A 16,749-nucleotide genomic window follows, 5' to 3' on the forward strand; every position below is an offset into this window, starting at 1 on the left:
AGTACGTGCAGTAGGATCAAAAACCCATTGCCATTGTTCTTGAGTTCTCAGTAGTCCTCATTGTCCACTATGTTCAGCGAGTCCAGTTTTATCCCAGGTTTTTTCAGACCCAGGCTAGCTGGCCTTGGTGAGTTCCCGATAGAACATCCCCATTGTTTCAGCCTACACGATAATTATAGTCAGCTTTGGTAATCAACACTGAAACCCAGGGTTGTGGTCTTTTTGCTTTATCAGTTCCTCAGGACAGGTTCTGAGAAATAGCATACTGAGGAGGCTAGGGATGTGGTTCAGTCAGTAAAGTGCTTGCCTATCATGAATGATGCCTTGGGTTCAACCTCCAGCACCACACAAACCAGATGTGGTGGGACAGACCTGTGACCCCAGAGCTGGAGGCAGGATTATCAAAAGTTCAAGGTAATCCTTAACTATATAGAAAGTACAAGGCCAGTTTGACCTACATGAGACCTTGAAAAACTAAACCAAACCAAACAGAGCTGGAGAGATGGCTCAGGTGTTAAGAGCACTGGCTGCTCTTCCAGAGGACCCAGGTTAAATTGCCAGCAACTACAATTGTGAGGCAGCTCACGACTGTCTGTAACTTCAGTTCCAGGGGACCCAACACTGATGGCAAAATACAAATGCACATAAAATAAAAAAAGCACATAAATAAATAAGTTAAAGCAAAACAAACTCTTTCTGGGATCATTCTGTGCCATCATCAGGGTGTAAATGAATGTTCTGGCTGATGTGCTCAAGAGCATCAGCAACGGGGATTTTCCTGTTTCAGTATCAGCATCCTGACCCTAATGGTGACAGAGAAGCATGGCTACACAGGCAAATCGGAAATCACCAGTGATCACAGAGCTGGGAAAACCATTGTGAATCTCGCAGGGAGGTTAAACGAGAGTGAAGACATCAGCCCCGGGACTTGTGTGCAGATCAAAGACCTAGGAAATAACAGAATAATCTGCTCCCATCCCATGTTTGTCTCATCGCACTGACGACCTCAGCTGGCGTCATGGACCATAAAGTAACAAGATGAAAACACACAGGAGGGAAAATCCTGGCATTCTATATAAAACATAAAATAAAATGCCTCCGTATGGGGTGGGGTAGAGTATATTAAAATTAAGACTGAGGTATAGCTCAGTACAATCCCTACTCCAGGAAAAAAAAAAGTTAAAATGAGAAATTGATCAAGCAATGAAAATGCAAAGATTGATTTCAGTAGGCATACAGTAAAAACACAGCAGACACCAAAACTCTTGTTGTTAAAGGCATCTGAAGAGTTCCTGGATATAAACTTCCCAAACCTGCACGGCCTGACCCCTCTGATGCTGGCTGTGAGAGATGTGGACCTGTTTGAGAGTCTGGATGTCTTAACAGTCTACAAACCTGCTGAAGTTCTAGCTGAGCTCCTCAGGCATCACGCGTGAGTATGGGCCCCAGCTGAAAGGCGGCTAATCCATTGCAATTTGTCAAAGCTACGTGTAAACTTAGATGTGTGGAAATATATATATTCATATATGTGTGTATATATATGACTTTTTATATAATTTTAAAAGGGACTTCATTGTAATTTTGAGGGATGGATTAATACTTACATTGGCCATTGTTGATATCTAGCTCTTTATTAGTTTAGATAATTGTTCTTTGGGCACTGGAGAAGTAGCTCAGTTGGTAGAATACTGGGTTCAATCTCCAGTACATCAGCCAGATGTGGTGGTATGTATCTGTTATCTCACTACAGGTGAAGTAAAGGCAGGATTACAAGTTCAAGGTCTGAGTTTGAGGCCAGTCTAGAATTACAAGCATGAGCTACCATGCCTGGTTTATTCAGCATTAGGCATGGAACACAGGGTTTTGTGCACATTAAGTGTGGGAGTTTGAATGTAATTGGCCCCCATAAGTTCATGGAGAGTGGCACTATTAGGGGGTGTGACCTTATTGAAATAAGTGTGGCCTTGTTGGAGGAAGTATGTCACTGTGGGGCTTTGAGGTTTCCTATGCTCAATCTAAGCCTAGTTAGTTCACTTCCTGTTACTTATGGATCAAGATGTAAACTCTCAGCTCCTTCTCCAGCACCATGTCTGCCTGCATGCCGTAACAATAATGGACTAACCTCTGAAACTGTAAGCCTGCCCTAGTTAATTGTTTTCTTTTATAAGAGGTGTTGTGATCATAGTGTCTCTTCACAGCAATAGAAACCTTAACTAAGACAATAGGCAAACACTCTACCCACTGAGATATATCACGAGCCTTCTTGTTTAAAATTTTGAGAAATGGTCACTCTCTAGCTCATGTATTTTGAAATCACTATTATATCCCTAACTTGGGCTTTTTGCTTACTTGATGCCAGTGTTCTTACGTCTTGTCATATTTCACCTAATAATCTTTCTTCTATTCTCCCCAGAGATCCTAAGCTTTGTGACTTCAGCGGCAAGTCAGCCATACATTACGTGTCACAAATTGAAAGCTGGAGGAAGCAGCAGTTGCTGGACATACTGATGGAGTCCATGCCCAAACCAGGTCAATATTTCTCTTTAGATGCACATTCCCCAATTTGAAAGTCCTGTGTGAAGTCTGTCTTCCTGTCTTACATCTGTTTAATAGATCCAATTGTTAGCTTGAGGCTGGGTTTCACCTATATTTCCCTAACTGTCCTGGAACTCAATACATTGACCAGGCTGACCTTGAACTCACAGAGATCTGCTTGCCTCTGTCTCCGTGTACTGTAATCAAAGATGTGTGCCATTACACTTCATTTAAATAAATCAAATCAGTGATTCCTTATTGAGCAGTGACTCTCTGAAGCACAGGGCGAATGCTTTAAAGAACGCAAAGAAGTCTTACTCCACACTTGTGTGTGTGTGTGTGTGTGTGTGTGTGTGTGTGTCTGTGCATAGGCCAGAGATCAACCTCCAGTGTTTTTCTAAGAACACTGTACATCTCGCTTTTTGTTTTTAAGTTATTAATTTATGTGTATGAAGGTGTGTCTGCTTGACTCTCTATATGTACCATATGTATGCCATGCTCATGGGGGCCAGAAGAACATGTCAGATCCCCTGGGACAGGAGTCACAAGTGACCATGAGCCACCGTGGATGCTAGAAAACAAAACTTGCTGCTATAGAGCTAACAGCAAGTGCTCTTAACCAACGAGCCATCTCTGTAACCCCCACACCTTGTGTTTTGAAACCAGTATCCCTCACTTTTTAGTAGAACTTGCTTATTCAGCCAGGCTGCCTGGCTAGTTAGCCCCAGGGACCCACTGGTCTCCACCTCCCCAGCACCAGAATTTCAAATTGACACCACCATGCCTGGCTTCTTTTTCTGTTTGAAATGTATTTATTTTAATTTTATGTGTATGGATGTTTTGCCTGACTCTATGTCTGTTTACCACGTATGTGCGTAGCACCAGTAGGGGCAAAAAAGAAGGCACCAGGTCTCCTGGAACTGGAGTTACAGACAGTTGTTAGCTACCATGTAGGTGCTAGGAATCAAACCCAGGTCCTCTGGAAGAGCAGTCAGTGCTCTTAACCACTGAACCATCTTTCTATCCCTTCTTTTAAACCCAGGTTTTGAGCTGAACTCAGCTCCTTCCATTTGCAGGAAACCACTGTGTCAACTGAGCTGTCTCCCAAGGCCTAGTTTATGACAAAATGACAAAATGGTCTCCACAAATCCCCACGTTACATTTCACTTGGATTTCTCTTGCTATCACGTTGTGGAGAGTTCATCCTCAGTCCACAGACTCTTCCAGGGCAATGCAAGAGAGCAGAAAGGCCAGTTCTTAGCCAGCACAGCCTTCAGAATTGTTGACAAATCTATTTGGAAGAGACTAGAGAGGTTTTCTCCTAACCATTCACCACGAGAAGTCCATTCAAGGGTTCATCTTTAGTGCAAGGTGAAGGGTAAGCATCCTTCCTCTTTCTGAAGACAAAGACCCTGAGATACCTGTGGATGGCTCTGATGGTGAAAAGTTCTCCCGCATGCCCCAGCACCTCACAGAGGGTGTGGCTGGGAGAATGGCGTCATTAAGAATGAGTTACTATAATTATGTTGAGCCAAAATCTAACTCTTTTTTTCTTAAATGCATGTGTGTGAAGTATGTATGCAGAGTGTGTGTGTGTGTGTGTGTTTGTGTGCACACGCACTCACACACAAGCCAGAGGTTGACATCAAGTCTCTTCCTCCATTACATTCTACTTTATTTCCTGAGGGAGGTTTTCTCACTAACCCCGAACACACCCCGCTTCCGCTAGTCTAGATAGGCACCTTGCCCTGGGGAATGCCCCGTCTTCACCTCCTGAGTGTTCAAACCACAGGCAGTCACTACATCTGTCTGGCTTTTATGTGGATTCTGAGGATCTGAACTCTGGTCCTCGTGTTTGCATAGCAAATGCCTGGTCTCCTGGGCCATTTATCTCCCCAGCCTGGCTCTTGCCTTTTTCTTCCTGTGAAAATCCTTACCTAAAGTCTCACCAGAATGCCTGGCGATCCTTCCAGGAAAGCCTGACCAGATGGAGCAGCTCTTGCCATGAGACTGTGGGATCTCACCAAAGCACATGCTGTTTCTTTTTGACAGAGAGACATGCGGAGTCACTGCTTGACATTTGTCATGAGACAAGCTCTTCTCCAACGCATGGGACAGCTTCCAAAACGGAAAACCTCGTCTTGCGGAGCGTCAGCAGCAGTGAGGTACGAGGAATAGAAACAGGTAAAAGAAGAATATTCAAAAGAAAAAAATAGGGTGTAGAGAGGCGGGTCAGCAGTTAAGAATGTGCACTGCATTTGCAAAGGACCCAGGTTCGGTTCCCAGCACTTACCTGGCAACTCACAATCACCTGTAACTCGGTTTCAAGGAATACAGTGTCCTCTTCTGACCTCCACAGACACCAGGTATGCAGTCAATGCCCATACTCAAGGAAGCAAAGCATTGGTGTAAAAAGGATAAAATGAATAAATCTTAAAGAGAAATGGTAAAACTTTAAAAAGCAACAACAAAAGTGGAATGTCTGACCCACCTAGTACTTCATTTGTACTGCTTCAACGTTTTATAATAATCAGATATAAATATCATATAATTTATATAAATATCAATATCACATGTGTTTTGAGGCAGTCTTATTACACTGTTAGAACTTATTATGTAGTATAAGCTGGCCTTGAACTCTTGATCCTCCTATTCTAGTTTCCCAGGATCCTGTGGTATGTAACACCATGTCCGCAGTTGATCAGTTACAGTATTGATATATTTTTTAAAACATAAATCAGGATCTGGGGAGATAGCTCATTGGCTGCTCTTCCAGAGGACTTGGGTTTGATTTTGGCACCCACACTGGCATTCACATCCATCTGTAACTCCAGTACCGGGAGATCTGATGCCCTCTTTAGACCTCAGCTAGTACGGCACAAATGTGGTACACAGGCAAAACACCCATGGACATAATTTTTAAATGTAAATTAGCTAGTTAACGTGGAGTGTGTGTGTATGTGTGTGTGTGTGTTAATTCCTACTGTTATAACAAAATACCATAGACTGGCTTATAAACAAGAGAAATGTATTTCTCAGTTCTAGAGACTGAAGGGTTAGAATAGCTGTCGTGTGACTTTTCCTGGGGATATGTCCACAAACTGTCTAGTTATCTGACAGGGTAGAGATGACATACCAAAGAAAAGATTACACTTATAGCTGTCTTAGTGAGCCAATGGATTCACTGGGATTATTCATGGTCATGGGTAAGGGGCTCTATACAGACACACTGTGACTCAAAGACAACATGGGTGAATTCAGGAAACTGCATCCTTCAAACGCACGGTCTACAAGTAGCTCAACTAGAGAGTCTCTCTCTCTCTCTCTCTCTCTCTCTCTCTCTCTCTCTCTCTCTCTCTCCCAGTAATAATTTTTTTTTTTTTTACTGCTTATATAACCTTGGGATGGGCCTGAGTCTTGGAAGCTTTATGAGCTTCCTGAATCTTAGGAGCTCGCTCCTCCCTGCAGGAGTTTCAATTCAGAGGCCATTGCTACACACAGACACACTGGAAGTCCTTGGTTCCTTCCTCATTCCGACTCTCTTGTGTCTTGAATAAAGTTATTAAGCCCACTGTGAGGCCTCCACGTTCATGAACTAATTACCTTCCAGATTCTGCTTCCCACTATCCTGCTTCGAGAGCTAGGACTCCAACATAAAGTCTTTGTTGAGAGACAGGCATTCTGTCTGTCTATAATCTGTCATGTATGCGGGTAACACTGAAGGTTCTTGCAGCTTTGCCTGTACTAAATTCCGTGTCATATGGTTCCATTTATTTTAAATAGTTTTTAGTTCTTTCATTAATGTTTTCCTTTCAGTGTAGAAGTCTTTATTTTAGCATATTTTTAGCTTCTAATGGTATTTAAATTTGTGAATTAAAAGTATTTATGGGGAGTGAAACTCACATACATGCTAACAGGGCACATGGAAGTCAGAAGACAACTTTTTGGGAGTCAACTCTTTCTTCATACCTTGTGAGTCCCAGGATCAAATCCAGGTTACCATTCTTGGCAGCAAGTGGCTTTCCCTACTGAGACGTCTCCTTGAAACTCCAACAGGGTTTTGAAGAAATCTGCTCACAATCTAGTTTCCTAAGCTCTATATTTCCCCACCCTTCTTTCTCTCAGGTTTTAGAATCTTCTGACAGTTGTAGTGTTTTTCAAGTTCACAAAGCTCTAGTGATAGGACTTAGTTATAGGACTGAGACTTAGAAATGCCCTTTGCATTTAGAAACTTAGTTTTGAGACAGGTCCCATGCATCCCAAATGGTTTTAAACTCCCTAGGCAGCCAAGAATGACCTTGAACTAGGAAACCTCTACCTCTACTTCCCAAGTGCTCAGATTACAAGCATGTACCAGCATGCCCAGTTTTATATGGTGCTGGGGACATTGAGCTGTATCCCCAAGCTGATTGTAGAAATTTAAAAGCACAAAATCAATTGCAATAACTTCCAGTACAGGGGCTTATCATCAGCAATGTCTCTGAGGGCTGGCAAGATGCTTCAGAAGGTAAAGATGCTTATCACTGGGGCTGGCGAGCTGGAGAGATGGCTCAGAGGTTGGGAGCACCGGCTGCTCTTCCAGAGGACCCAGGTTCAGTTCCCAGTACCCACATGGCAGCTTACAACTGTCTGTAACTACTGTTCCAGGGGATATGACTCATACAGACATACATGCAGATAAAACACCAATACATGTAAAAAATAACATTAAATAAAATCTTTTAAAAAGAAAGAAAGGAAGAAAGAAGAAAGGTGTTTTCCACCAAGCCAGACTACCTGAGTTCAGTCCCTGGGACCCACATGGTGCAAGTAGAAACCGGAACCCCACAAGCTGTCTTCCGGTCTTCACATGCTCCCTGTGCCATAGGCATGTGGATTCACAAGTACCCACACAGAAATAAGTTCAATAAAAAATATATCTTAAAACACGATGACTTCTATCATACTAAGAAAACATTTCCCTTTAAAGAGCTCTAAGTACATTTTTATGGATCAAGGTGACTTTCAAACATAAGGCTTATTTTCTAGAAAGCCAATGGAAGTTTGAGGAGCTACACCCCTGGATCAATCAGATCAGAAGGCAGTCCTGGTGAAAACTGTGATTCATTTTGCTGCCTGCTTCCGCCCAGGGTTCTAGCTGCAGCTTCCACAGGGGCAGGGATTTCTTCTGTAATGCCCCAGGGAAGAGCAGTGAAAACAGACATTGTTCCCCAGGTTGCTTCCCTGCTACTGTGGCTGAAGGATTCTTTCCACTTATCCTTGCAAGTCAAATCACAGCAGCTTAGCAACCGAGATGCTAAATCCATAAAGTAGAAAGTACTGAGGGTCTCTGTCCTTGCGTTTCAGCTTTGATCTTCAGCTTTCATTATGCAGTTAATCATATCTGCTCCAAGGAATGAATCTTCCTCATTGTTTTTGTCCTAAATACTTTATCTAATTAAGAAAGAATCTATGGTGTCAAACTTTAGCCTTCAAAAGTCAGCATTCACCCTATAAAAAATAAAAAAAATAGTATGTTGAATCACTGTTTTGTTTAAATAAAACAAAAACGAAACAGTGATGTGTATGTGTACACATGCATGTGTATGTGTGCATGGATGTGGAGGTCAGAGGTCAGCCTTGATTGTGGTTTCTCAGGAGCCTGTCCATCGTGGGTTTTTTTGTTTGTTTGTTTTTTGTTTGTTTGTTTGGCTTGTTTTTGTGGGTTTTGTTTTTGTTTTTCAAGACAGAGTTCCTTGTGTAACAGCCCTCACTGTCCTGGAACTCATTCTGTAGACCAGGCTGGCCTAGAACTCACAGAGATCCACCTACCTCTGCTGGGAATAAAGACGTGTGCCAGCACTGCCCGGCTAACAACAGGCTTTTAAATGTAGATTCTGGGCCCTGAACTCAGGCCCTCATGCTTGTATGGTGAGTGTTTTACCGAGCATCTCCCCACAGCCTCACTGAGCTTTCTTTCTGTGATTTTTCAGGACTTTGACCTTGAGGATGACTGCAGTCTGTCCATACTGGCTGGGGAAGGAGGAGCTCCCAGGGGTGAAGACTGGTCTTGTCGGACAGAAGGTATTTGTTGTAAGAGCCCACTTGTTTGTTCCTGGCTGCTCAGTCCCAAAATAATCACACACAAACCATATTATTTGCAATACTGTTTGGCCAATAACTTAAGCGTATTTCTGGCTAACTCATATCTTATATTAACCCATCTCCATTAATCTGTGTATCACCACGAGGCTGTGGCTTACCGGGTAAAGTTCCAGCATCTGTCTCTGGTGGCGATACATGGCTTCTCTTTGACCTCGCCTTCTTTCTTCCAGCATTCAGTTTAGTAGTGCCCCCCCCTCCATCCTATCCCATGTCATCCCCCCCCCCACCTGCCCCAGTTCTGTTCTGCCTTGCGCAGGCCTAAGACAGTTTCTTTTCTAAACAATGTATTCACAGCACACAGAGTGGAATCGCACACCAGGTATTCACTTCCATCTATGAGTTATTCTTAGAGATTGCACTGATTCTTGGGGTTCTCTCAGAATTTCAGAAGTGTGTGGGGCAACTCCAAAAACACAGACAACCTGGGCAGTGGTGGCACATGCTTTTAATCTCAGCACACGGGAGGCAGAGGAAGGTAGATTTCTGTGAGTTCGAGGTCATCTTCATCTACAAGAGCTAGTTCCAGGACAGCTAGAGCTGTTACACAGAGAAACCCTGTCTCGAAAAAGAAAAAGAAAGAAAGAAAGAAAGAAAGAAAGAAAGAAAGAAAGAAAGAAAGAAAGAAAGAGGAAGAAAATAAAAAATCAAAGCAAAAACAAAACAAAACAAAAAATCGACAGACTGAAGATAAAAACTGGTTCTGGAGACACAGCTCACTCACTAAAGTGCTCGCTTTGCGGGGCCCTGAGTTTGGTCTTCAGAACCCACATCAAAAGTGCTGGCTGTGGTGGTGTGTGTTTATAACTCCAGTGCCCTTAGCCTACCTGGTGAGCTTCCGGTCAGTGAGAGACCCAAAAAAGAACAAACCACAAACAGCCAAGATGGAGTGCCTGCGGGATGACACTCGGACTTCCCCTCGCCACACCAGCCATACACCTGCTCTTCCGGAGTTGATCCCACGCCTGCCAAGCCAGCAAGCACAGTCCCTGCCATTTTGTTTTTGTCACCTTCCACCATTCCTTTCCTCTCGGCAGCTCCCAGCAGCTCCAGGAGTCTATTCATTTCCACATCCAAAAACGCTTTCCACAGCCGTCTGTGCCCTGCTTCCCTGTCCCAAGCAACCTCCTGCCTTCCTCAGACTTGCTTCTCACCTCTCCAGGCTGAGTAGACTTCAGCAAACCTGAAAAAACTGATTAAAATAAGTGAACCCTGCTTCCCCTCGAAAGAGTCTTGGAGTCAAAGTGCCTTTGATTTTCTTTTCATATAAACAATTTATTTAATATTATTTTATGTGCATTGGAGTGAGGGTGTATGATTCCCCTAGAACTGGAATTATAGACAATGTGGTCTGCCATGTGGGTGCTGGGAATTGAACTCAGGTCCTCCGAAAGAGTAGCCAGTGCTCTTAACCCCTGAGCCACCTCTCCAGCCCCAGCCTTTGACTTTCATAAACTTTAAAGCCAAATTCTCAGATGTCCAGCATTGTCCTGAAACACTTTTGTGGGGGCAGATTTAACTTACTTGTTCTGTTTAACTTTGGGGCAACTTGCTGTTTGAAATGCTGGTTTCTTTTCAAACAGATTTGTAGTGTTTTGGGTTCTCATATGGGCGACGTGAGATTTCTGCTTTATCGCCACGGAACTTTTGAACTTTAATAAGTCAAAGAATCAATGATCTTTCTGACAAAATTTCTCCTCACAGTTGGTCAATTTCAGTTAATATTTCAGTCTGTGAGGCGGGTATTGTCAGTTACCCTTACAGAAGAAGGGGTTCTTGTCTCCACCCAAGGCACTGTTTAGTCATAGACTGTCATTGCCATCTGAAAGATTTAAAAATTTTAAATTACCTTTGAATTGTGCGTACATATATATGTGCACACATACACATATACACGTGTGGATATAAACCCACCTCAGCCCTACGTGGAGGTCAAAGGACAGCCTGCCAGAATCAGTCCTCCCCTTCCACCATGGGGGTCCTGGACATTAAACTCAGCTCATTGAGCATGGTGTCAGATCCCTTTCCTCTAAGCCCTCCCATCCGGCATCTGGAGGTTATCATAAAACCAACCTTTTGATATTGTGGCATGACATTGTGATCCCCAAAGTTCACATTTGACAATAGTGCACTTGTAGCTACACACACACACATACACACACATCCTCATGATATTTTAATCAAGTATATAATTTTGTGTTTGGCCACATTCCCTGCTGTCTGTACCTACATAGGGCCATGGGCTGGAGATGGGGCTTACCTGACACACCATGTCGTCCATATGCTGGAGAAAATGGCTAAACTCAATCCCCCAGATAACATTTATTCTATAATCTTTAAGAGTAGATTTATCTCTGGGTGGTGGTGGCAAATGCCTTTAATCCCAGTACTCGGGAGGCAGAAGAAGCAGGTGGATCTCTGTGAGTTCCAGGACAGACAGAGCTGTTACACAGAGAAACCCTGTCGTGAAACCTCCCCCACCCCCACCCAAGACTTATCTAAATAGACCATGTGTTTTTCCCTCCTCCATGGGGCATTTATTGCTTTCTTACTTTTTCTACTCCTGTCATGACTTTTTACAGGTGTTGAGATTTTTGTGACGTTTCCACCAGATCCTCCCCAAGAAACAAGTCAAGAAGATTTGAGAGAAATCAAGTAAGGAATATCTTCCCAGGTATTGGATTATAATTTAAGAAGAAAATATGACAGTTGTGTATCAATGAATACTAAGAGGAGGGGCCAGATAATAAACACACATTATAGGTGTGGGGGCCATATGGTGTCTGATGTAATGATGGAGCTCAGCTGGTAGGAATACTCGCTGTGCAAGCATGAGGATCAGAGTTCAAATCCCCAGCGTCCATGTAAAAAGCGTGGCGTGAGTTTATGTGTGCCTACACCCTCACCACTGTGGGAGGCAGTGACAGGAGGATACTGGCACTTGCTGGCTACCAGTCAAGCTTGAGGTTTAGTGAAAGACCTTATCTTGAGGGAATAAGGCAAGGAAGGTTATAGTGGGACACCCAGTGCCCTCCACTGGTCTCCACATCAGTGCTCTCAGGGGAGTACAACACACACACACACACACACACACACACACACACACACAGAGAGAGACATGCACACATGCTATAGAAACAGGCTTGCCTTAGTTTGGGTTTCTATTGCTCTGAGACACTATGAGAACTGCAACTCTTATGAAGGAAAACATTTAATTGGGGCTGACTTACAGTTTAAAGGTTTAGTCCGTTATCATCATGGTGGGTGGCATGCAGGCAGACATGCTGCTGAAGAAGGAGGTGAGAATTCTGCGTCTTGATTCATAGACAACAGGAAGTGAACTGCCTCACTGGGAGTGGCTTGGGCATATATGACACCTTAAAGCCCACCTCCACAGTGACAGGCTTTCTCTAACAAGGCCACGCCTAATAGTGTCACTACCTGTAGGTCAAACATTCAAACGCATGAGTCTATGGAGGCCATACCTATTCAAACCATCACAAGGCTGAAGGTCTAACTTGGCTCCAGGGCCGTGGTATACCTACAGGGCTCCAGAGAAATGGTGTCCCAAGTGTGGTTCTGTAGCTCCATGACCAGCACAAGATAATGCTAGTATAGAACATGAGAGTAAACACTGAAAAGTTGTAATTTGATAACACAATCTATATCTATTGATCAGATGATGAAAAATGGAGCCTATTCTCCGTATGGTTTTGATTCTTTAGTTTTTAATATAGTTGGCAAAAGTTGAATTGGAAGGTTTTAAGGTGGGTCCTTCCAGCTCTAGAACTCAGGAGTCAGAGGTAGGAAGCTGGTTACAAGCTTAAGGTCAGTCTGGTTTACACATCAAATTCCAGGCCAGCCAGCCCTGTTGGGAAATGTCCTTCCCCAGAAAGATGTAAACAGTATCTACCTTCTCTTTACATGGCCCCAGCTACAAACAAACTAGAGTATCACTCTGCCAGAGTTCACAGAGTTTACTCACAGAGCATGGGTGAAGGGCTTACCGGAGCATGGGAACCCAAAGCAGCCACACTGGAAAGTCTTCAGATGGTATAGATGTTGGCTTCTCCAGAGCCAGGCGGATAGAGCCCCTCTTCAGTTAACCTTCCCCGGCATTTTTACTCCACATCTCCTGAGATCCCACCCAATTAGGACAGATTTGCACACAAATGGTTGGGAGGATAAGCTGGACTCTCCAGCGAGGTTCCACGACCCTCCTAGTAAACTGGCTAGAGATAATCTCTTCCAAGCAGTCACAGCCAATTTGATGAAAATGGCAGCTGTTTTGCTTGGAAGATAACTCTACAATAATAGCAAGACTCTGTCTCTCTCAAAGAACCAAACAATGACAATGGAGCAGGGGACGCAGCTAGTTGGCAGAGTGCTTCCTAGTATCCAAGCCCTGAGTTTGATACCCAGCTCTGCATAAACCAGATATGGTGGTGCATGCCTGTAATCCCAACACTTGGAAGGTGGAGGCGGGAGGTCTAGAAGTTCAATGTCATTCTTGGCTATATAGCTAGTTTGGATTACAGGAAACCCTGTCTCAAAAAATAAAAAAAAGTAAGAAAAATAACTAACAAACATAGAAACTGGCTTCCCACGGCAGACAGTTGGGGAGTACTGGGCTGGCTAATTCATACCTTTAAAGACACAAGACAGTGGGCAGCTCCTGGCCCAGCTTTTTGTCTTTGACTTTTGTGTTCTGAGAAACAGGGAGAGTGAAGTAGGACTGAATCCAGAGGGTAGGCAGGGTCAGGCCAGAGCATGGAGGGGCCTTGTTCTGTTAGGGTTCCACAACTCAGCTTAGCCCGGCTGCTTGGTAACTCACTTTCCGAACTTCTCAACCAAGTCAGACTGGCCTATTACCTGCAGGTCGGGACGATATGGGGAGTGTACGAGGCAGTTTTCTGTAGCTGGCAAAATATTTAAGGTAACAAAAAGGAATTTATTTTGTTTTCAGAGGTTTGTTCCACAGTTGCTTTTTTTTTTTTTTTTTTTTTGATTGGGTTTTTTGTTTTTGGCTTTTGGTAAGGCAACAGCGTATCATGGAGGAGAGTTACTTCTCTCATGGTGATCACAAAGAGAGCAGGCCAGTATTGGGGAGTACCAAAACCCCCAAGGGCATTCTCCCAATGAATTAATTTCTTTATATTAGGCCACCACCTCCAACACCATCATGTGGTAGGAACCAAACTTTGAATGCAGAGGGACCATTTGAGATCACCAGCAAATGAGTTTTTTCTATCTCTTGCCTCTCAGTCAGGTGACATCAGGGCACCAGGAGTGGGGACAAGTGTACTCTATCTCTCCACCAAATGAAGAGGAGATGGGGGGCCTTGCGGTAAGACCTTCCCTTCTGAAGAGGGCAGGAAGCTGTGAGGAGCTCTGTGGTGCAGATGCCACCCTCTTACCACGGAGACCTTGTCTAGACCCAGGAACCGCTAAGTCTGCAGCCAGGGAGGAGGCGCCTCACGATCTGAAAGTGCAGCGAAGAGAATCTGAAGGTGAGTCGAGCCTTGTCTGTGCGTTTACTTTTAAAGCTCCCATACAAGGATACATTGTGTGGCCAGCACAAGGCCTCACCTTCCCCTGCTCCCCCTTTTCTCACCCCTTCTTCTTCCTATTCGTCCCCCTTTTGCCCTGAACAATTTTACTTCTCTGTTCATACCATATATACATACATGATTTTATGTATCTCTATAAAAATTCTAGAAACCACAAATGAGAGCAACCATATTAGGCTGAGCAGTTAATGAATCCTACCATGGTGCTTAGGTGATAACTTGGTCAGTAAAGTGCTTGCAAGCACAAGGATCTGAGTTCAGTTCCCCAGAACCAATGTTTTAAAAAAAAGTCAGATATGATCACGCATGCTTGTCATTATAGCCCAGAGGTGGCCCGTTCAGGAGGATCTCTGGGGCTCCCCTGCCAGCCAGCCTAGCCATCTTGGCGAGTTCCAGGCCAGTGAGAGGTCTTATTTTAAAAAACAAACCCACAACAACCCCTCCTGACGGCTTTGGCCAGAGGCTTTCTGGAAACACGCCGTACCACCGTGCACACTGCACAGGAAGAACACACACTCTGAAACACCGTCCCATGCATATTAGCATCTACACTGCTCCATCCACAGACTTTTCACCTTACTGCTGAAAACACCTGATTCCTGTTTGTTTTTTCCTTATAGCGTCTCCTACTTGTGACGTGAGATACGGTAGCCGAAGAATTGAGGTAAGATTAGCGCCACGTGTTTGACTTGATTAAAAAACAATAAGCTCGGTGTCAAATCCTTGGTAATGGTGTGGAGGAAGACTTAAAAACTAGGCCTGTTTTAGGGAGAAGTCAATTATTCATGGGAATATTATCCCTTGCTCTGTGGGTTACTTCTCTGGGCAGTTTCCTGCCCCCTGCTTAGTAAGGTGACTGGGTCTCTTAGTGTTAAGGGTTCCTGCAGGTATTGCCACTATCAGGAAAGGGACCAAGGAGAGATAAGAATGAAAGTTGGGGACAGTGCCGTTTTTGCGAGCACTGGGTCAAGACCTCCAGGGGCTGACTCTGTGACCTATTTTCTTACACATTTAAACATAGTAGAACTTGTGTCCTGTGACCTTTCCAGTAGGAATGAATTCTGTTGAGTGCTAAGCAGAGGTCAGGGCTAGGCCTAGAAAAGGATCTGTGATGATTACAAGGATAGATTCTATTGGTGGAGCATGCAAACTCACTGGGCCTCTTCACAGGGATGCATTCTTTTCCCTTAAGACAAAGTTCAGGGTTAGGGCCTAAACATGCTCAGGATACTGGGGAATCAAGAAGCCTGACTCATAGAATAGCAATGGGCCACTAGGCTGATGGGCCACTTTTCACTCTGGCACTCTAGGTGACTAGGCGTCAGCCATTTTCTTCCATTGAAGAAAACAGGACCATGTGATTGGCAGTCCTGGTTTCTCCAATGCTTATTTGAAGCTGTGATTCCTGCCTCTTAGTTTCCTTTCTTTCTTTCTTTCTTTCTTTCTTTCTTTCTTTCTTTCTTTCTTTCTTTCTTTCTTTCTTTCTTTCTTCCTTCCTTCCTTCCTTCCTTCCTTCCTTTCTTTTCTTTCTTTCCTTTTTTTTGAGACAAGATTTCTCTGTGTTGGAGCCTGTCTTGGCACTAGCTCTTGTAGACCAGGCTGGTCTCAAATTCACAGAGATCCACCTGCCTCTGCCTCCTGAGTGCTGAGATCTGAGATTAAAGGCGTGCGCCACCACCGCCCGGCTCCCTCAGTTTTCTTTCATTCAACTCTTTTTGTTTCTTTCTTTGTTTATTTATGTATTTAAATTTTTGAGACTGGGTCGCACTATGTAGCCCTGGCTAGTCCCAAACTCACAGAGATCCAGTTCCTCCTGTCTCTGCCTCCCGAGTGCTGGGATTAAAGGTGTGCGCCACCATTGCCCGGCTTCCAGGTAATTTTTTGCCATTTACTTCCTACCTCCACGGTGGGGAATTTTTCCTGCTTCTGTAATTTAAAAGGAAGTTTCTGGGAAGATATTCATCATTTCTCAGTTTTTTCAGTTCTCCCCTGGCCTTCAGTGTTATAAGAGACATAGAAACACCTTGCACACCTGTGCATCAGCACGTGAGAGATACCTATGCACACCTGTGCATCAGTACATGAGAGATACCTCTGTACACCTGTTTATCAGCACGTGAGAGATACCTATGTACACCTGTTTATCAGTACGTGAGAGATACCTGTGAACACCTGTGTATCAGCACGTGAGAGATACCTGTGCACACCTGTGCATCAGCATGCGACAGATACCTGTGTACACCTGTGCATCAGTACATGAGAGATACCCGTGCACACTTGTGCATCGGCAAATGAGTGATACCTACCTGTGCACACCTGTGTATTAGCATGTGAGAGATACCTGTGCACATCTGTACATCAGCATTGAGAATGCTTTTGAAAGGGACTTCTTAATACTGGGAGGCTCCTCTCTCTCTCTCTCTCTCCCTCTCTCCTTCTCTCCCTCTCTCCCTCTCTCCCTCTCTCCCTCTCCCTCCCTCCCTCCCTCCCTCCCTCCCTCCCT

General features: G+C 44.2%; 1 protein-coding gene across 1 annotated transcript in view; it reads left to right on the forward strand.

Moving 5' to 3' along the window:
- The window catches only part of Map3k19 (mitogen-activated protein kinase kinase kinase 19), a 39,521-nt gene that overhangs the window by 10,319 nt on the left and 12,453 nt on the right, over positions 1 to 16,749 (forward strand). Inside the window, exons 4-10 of the mRNA XM_005348297.2 lie at positions 1,278 to 1,432; positions 2,414 to 2,529; positions 4,588 to 4,700; positions 8,508 to 8,598; positions 11,259 to 11,331; positions 13,942 to 14,186; positions 14,867 to 14,910. Of these exons, the coding sequence (XP_005348354.2) occupies positions 1,278 to 1,432; positions 2,414 to 2,529; positions 4,588 to 4,700; positions 8,508 to 8,598; positions 11,259 to 11,331; positions 13,942 to 14,186; positions 14,867 to 14,910 (837 nt within the window). The remainder of the gene's footprint in view (positions 1 to 1,277; positions 1,433 to 2,413; positions 2,530 to 4,587; positions 4,701 to 8,507; positions 8,599 to 11,258; positions 11,332 to 13,941; positions 14,187 to 14,866; positions 14,911 to 16,749) is intronic.

The sequence above is a fragment of the Microtus ochrogaster genome, chromosome 6, assembly GCF_000317375.1.
Source record: "Microtus ochrogaster isolate Prairie Vole_2 chromosome 6, MicOch1.0, whole genome shotgun sequence".
Taxonomy (NCBI): Eukaryota; Metazoa; Chordata; class Mammalia; order Rodentia; family Cricetidae; genus Microtus; species Microtus ochrogaster.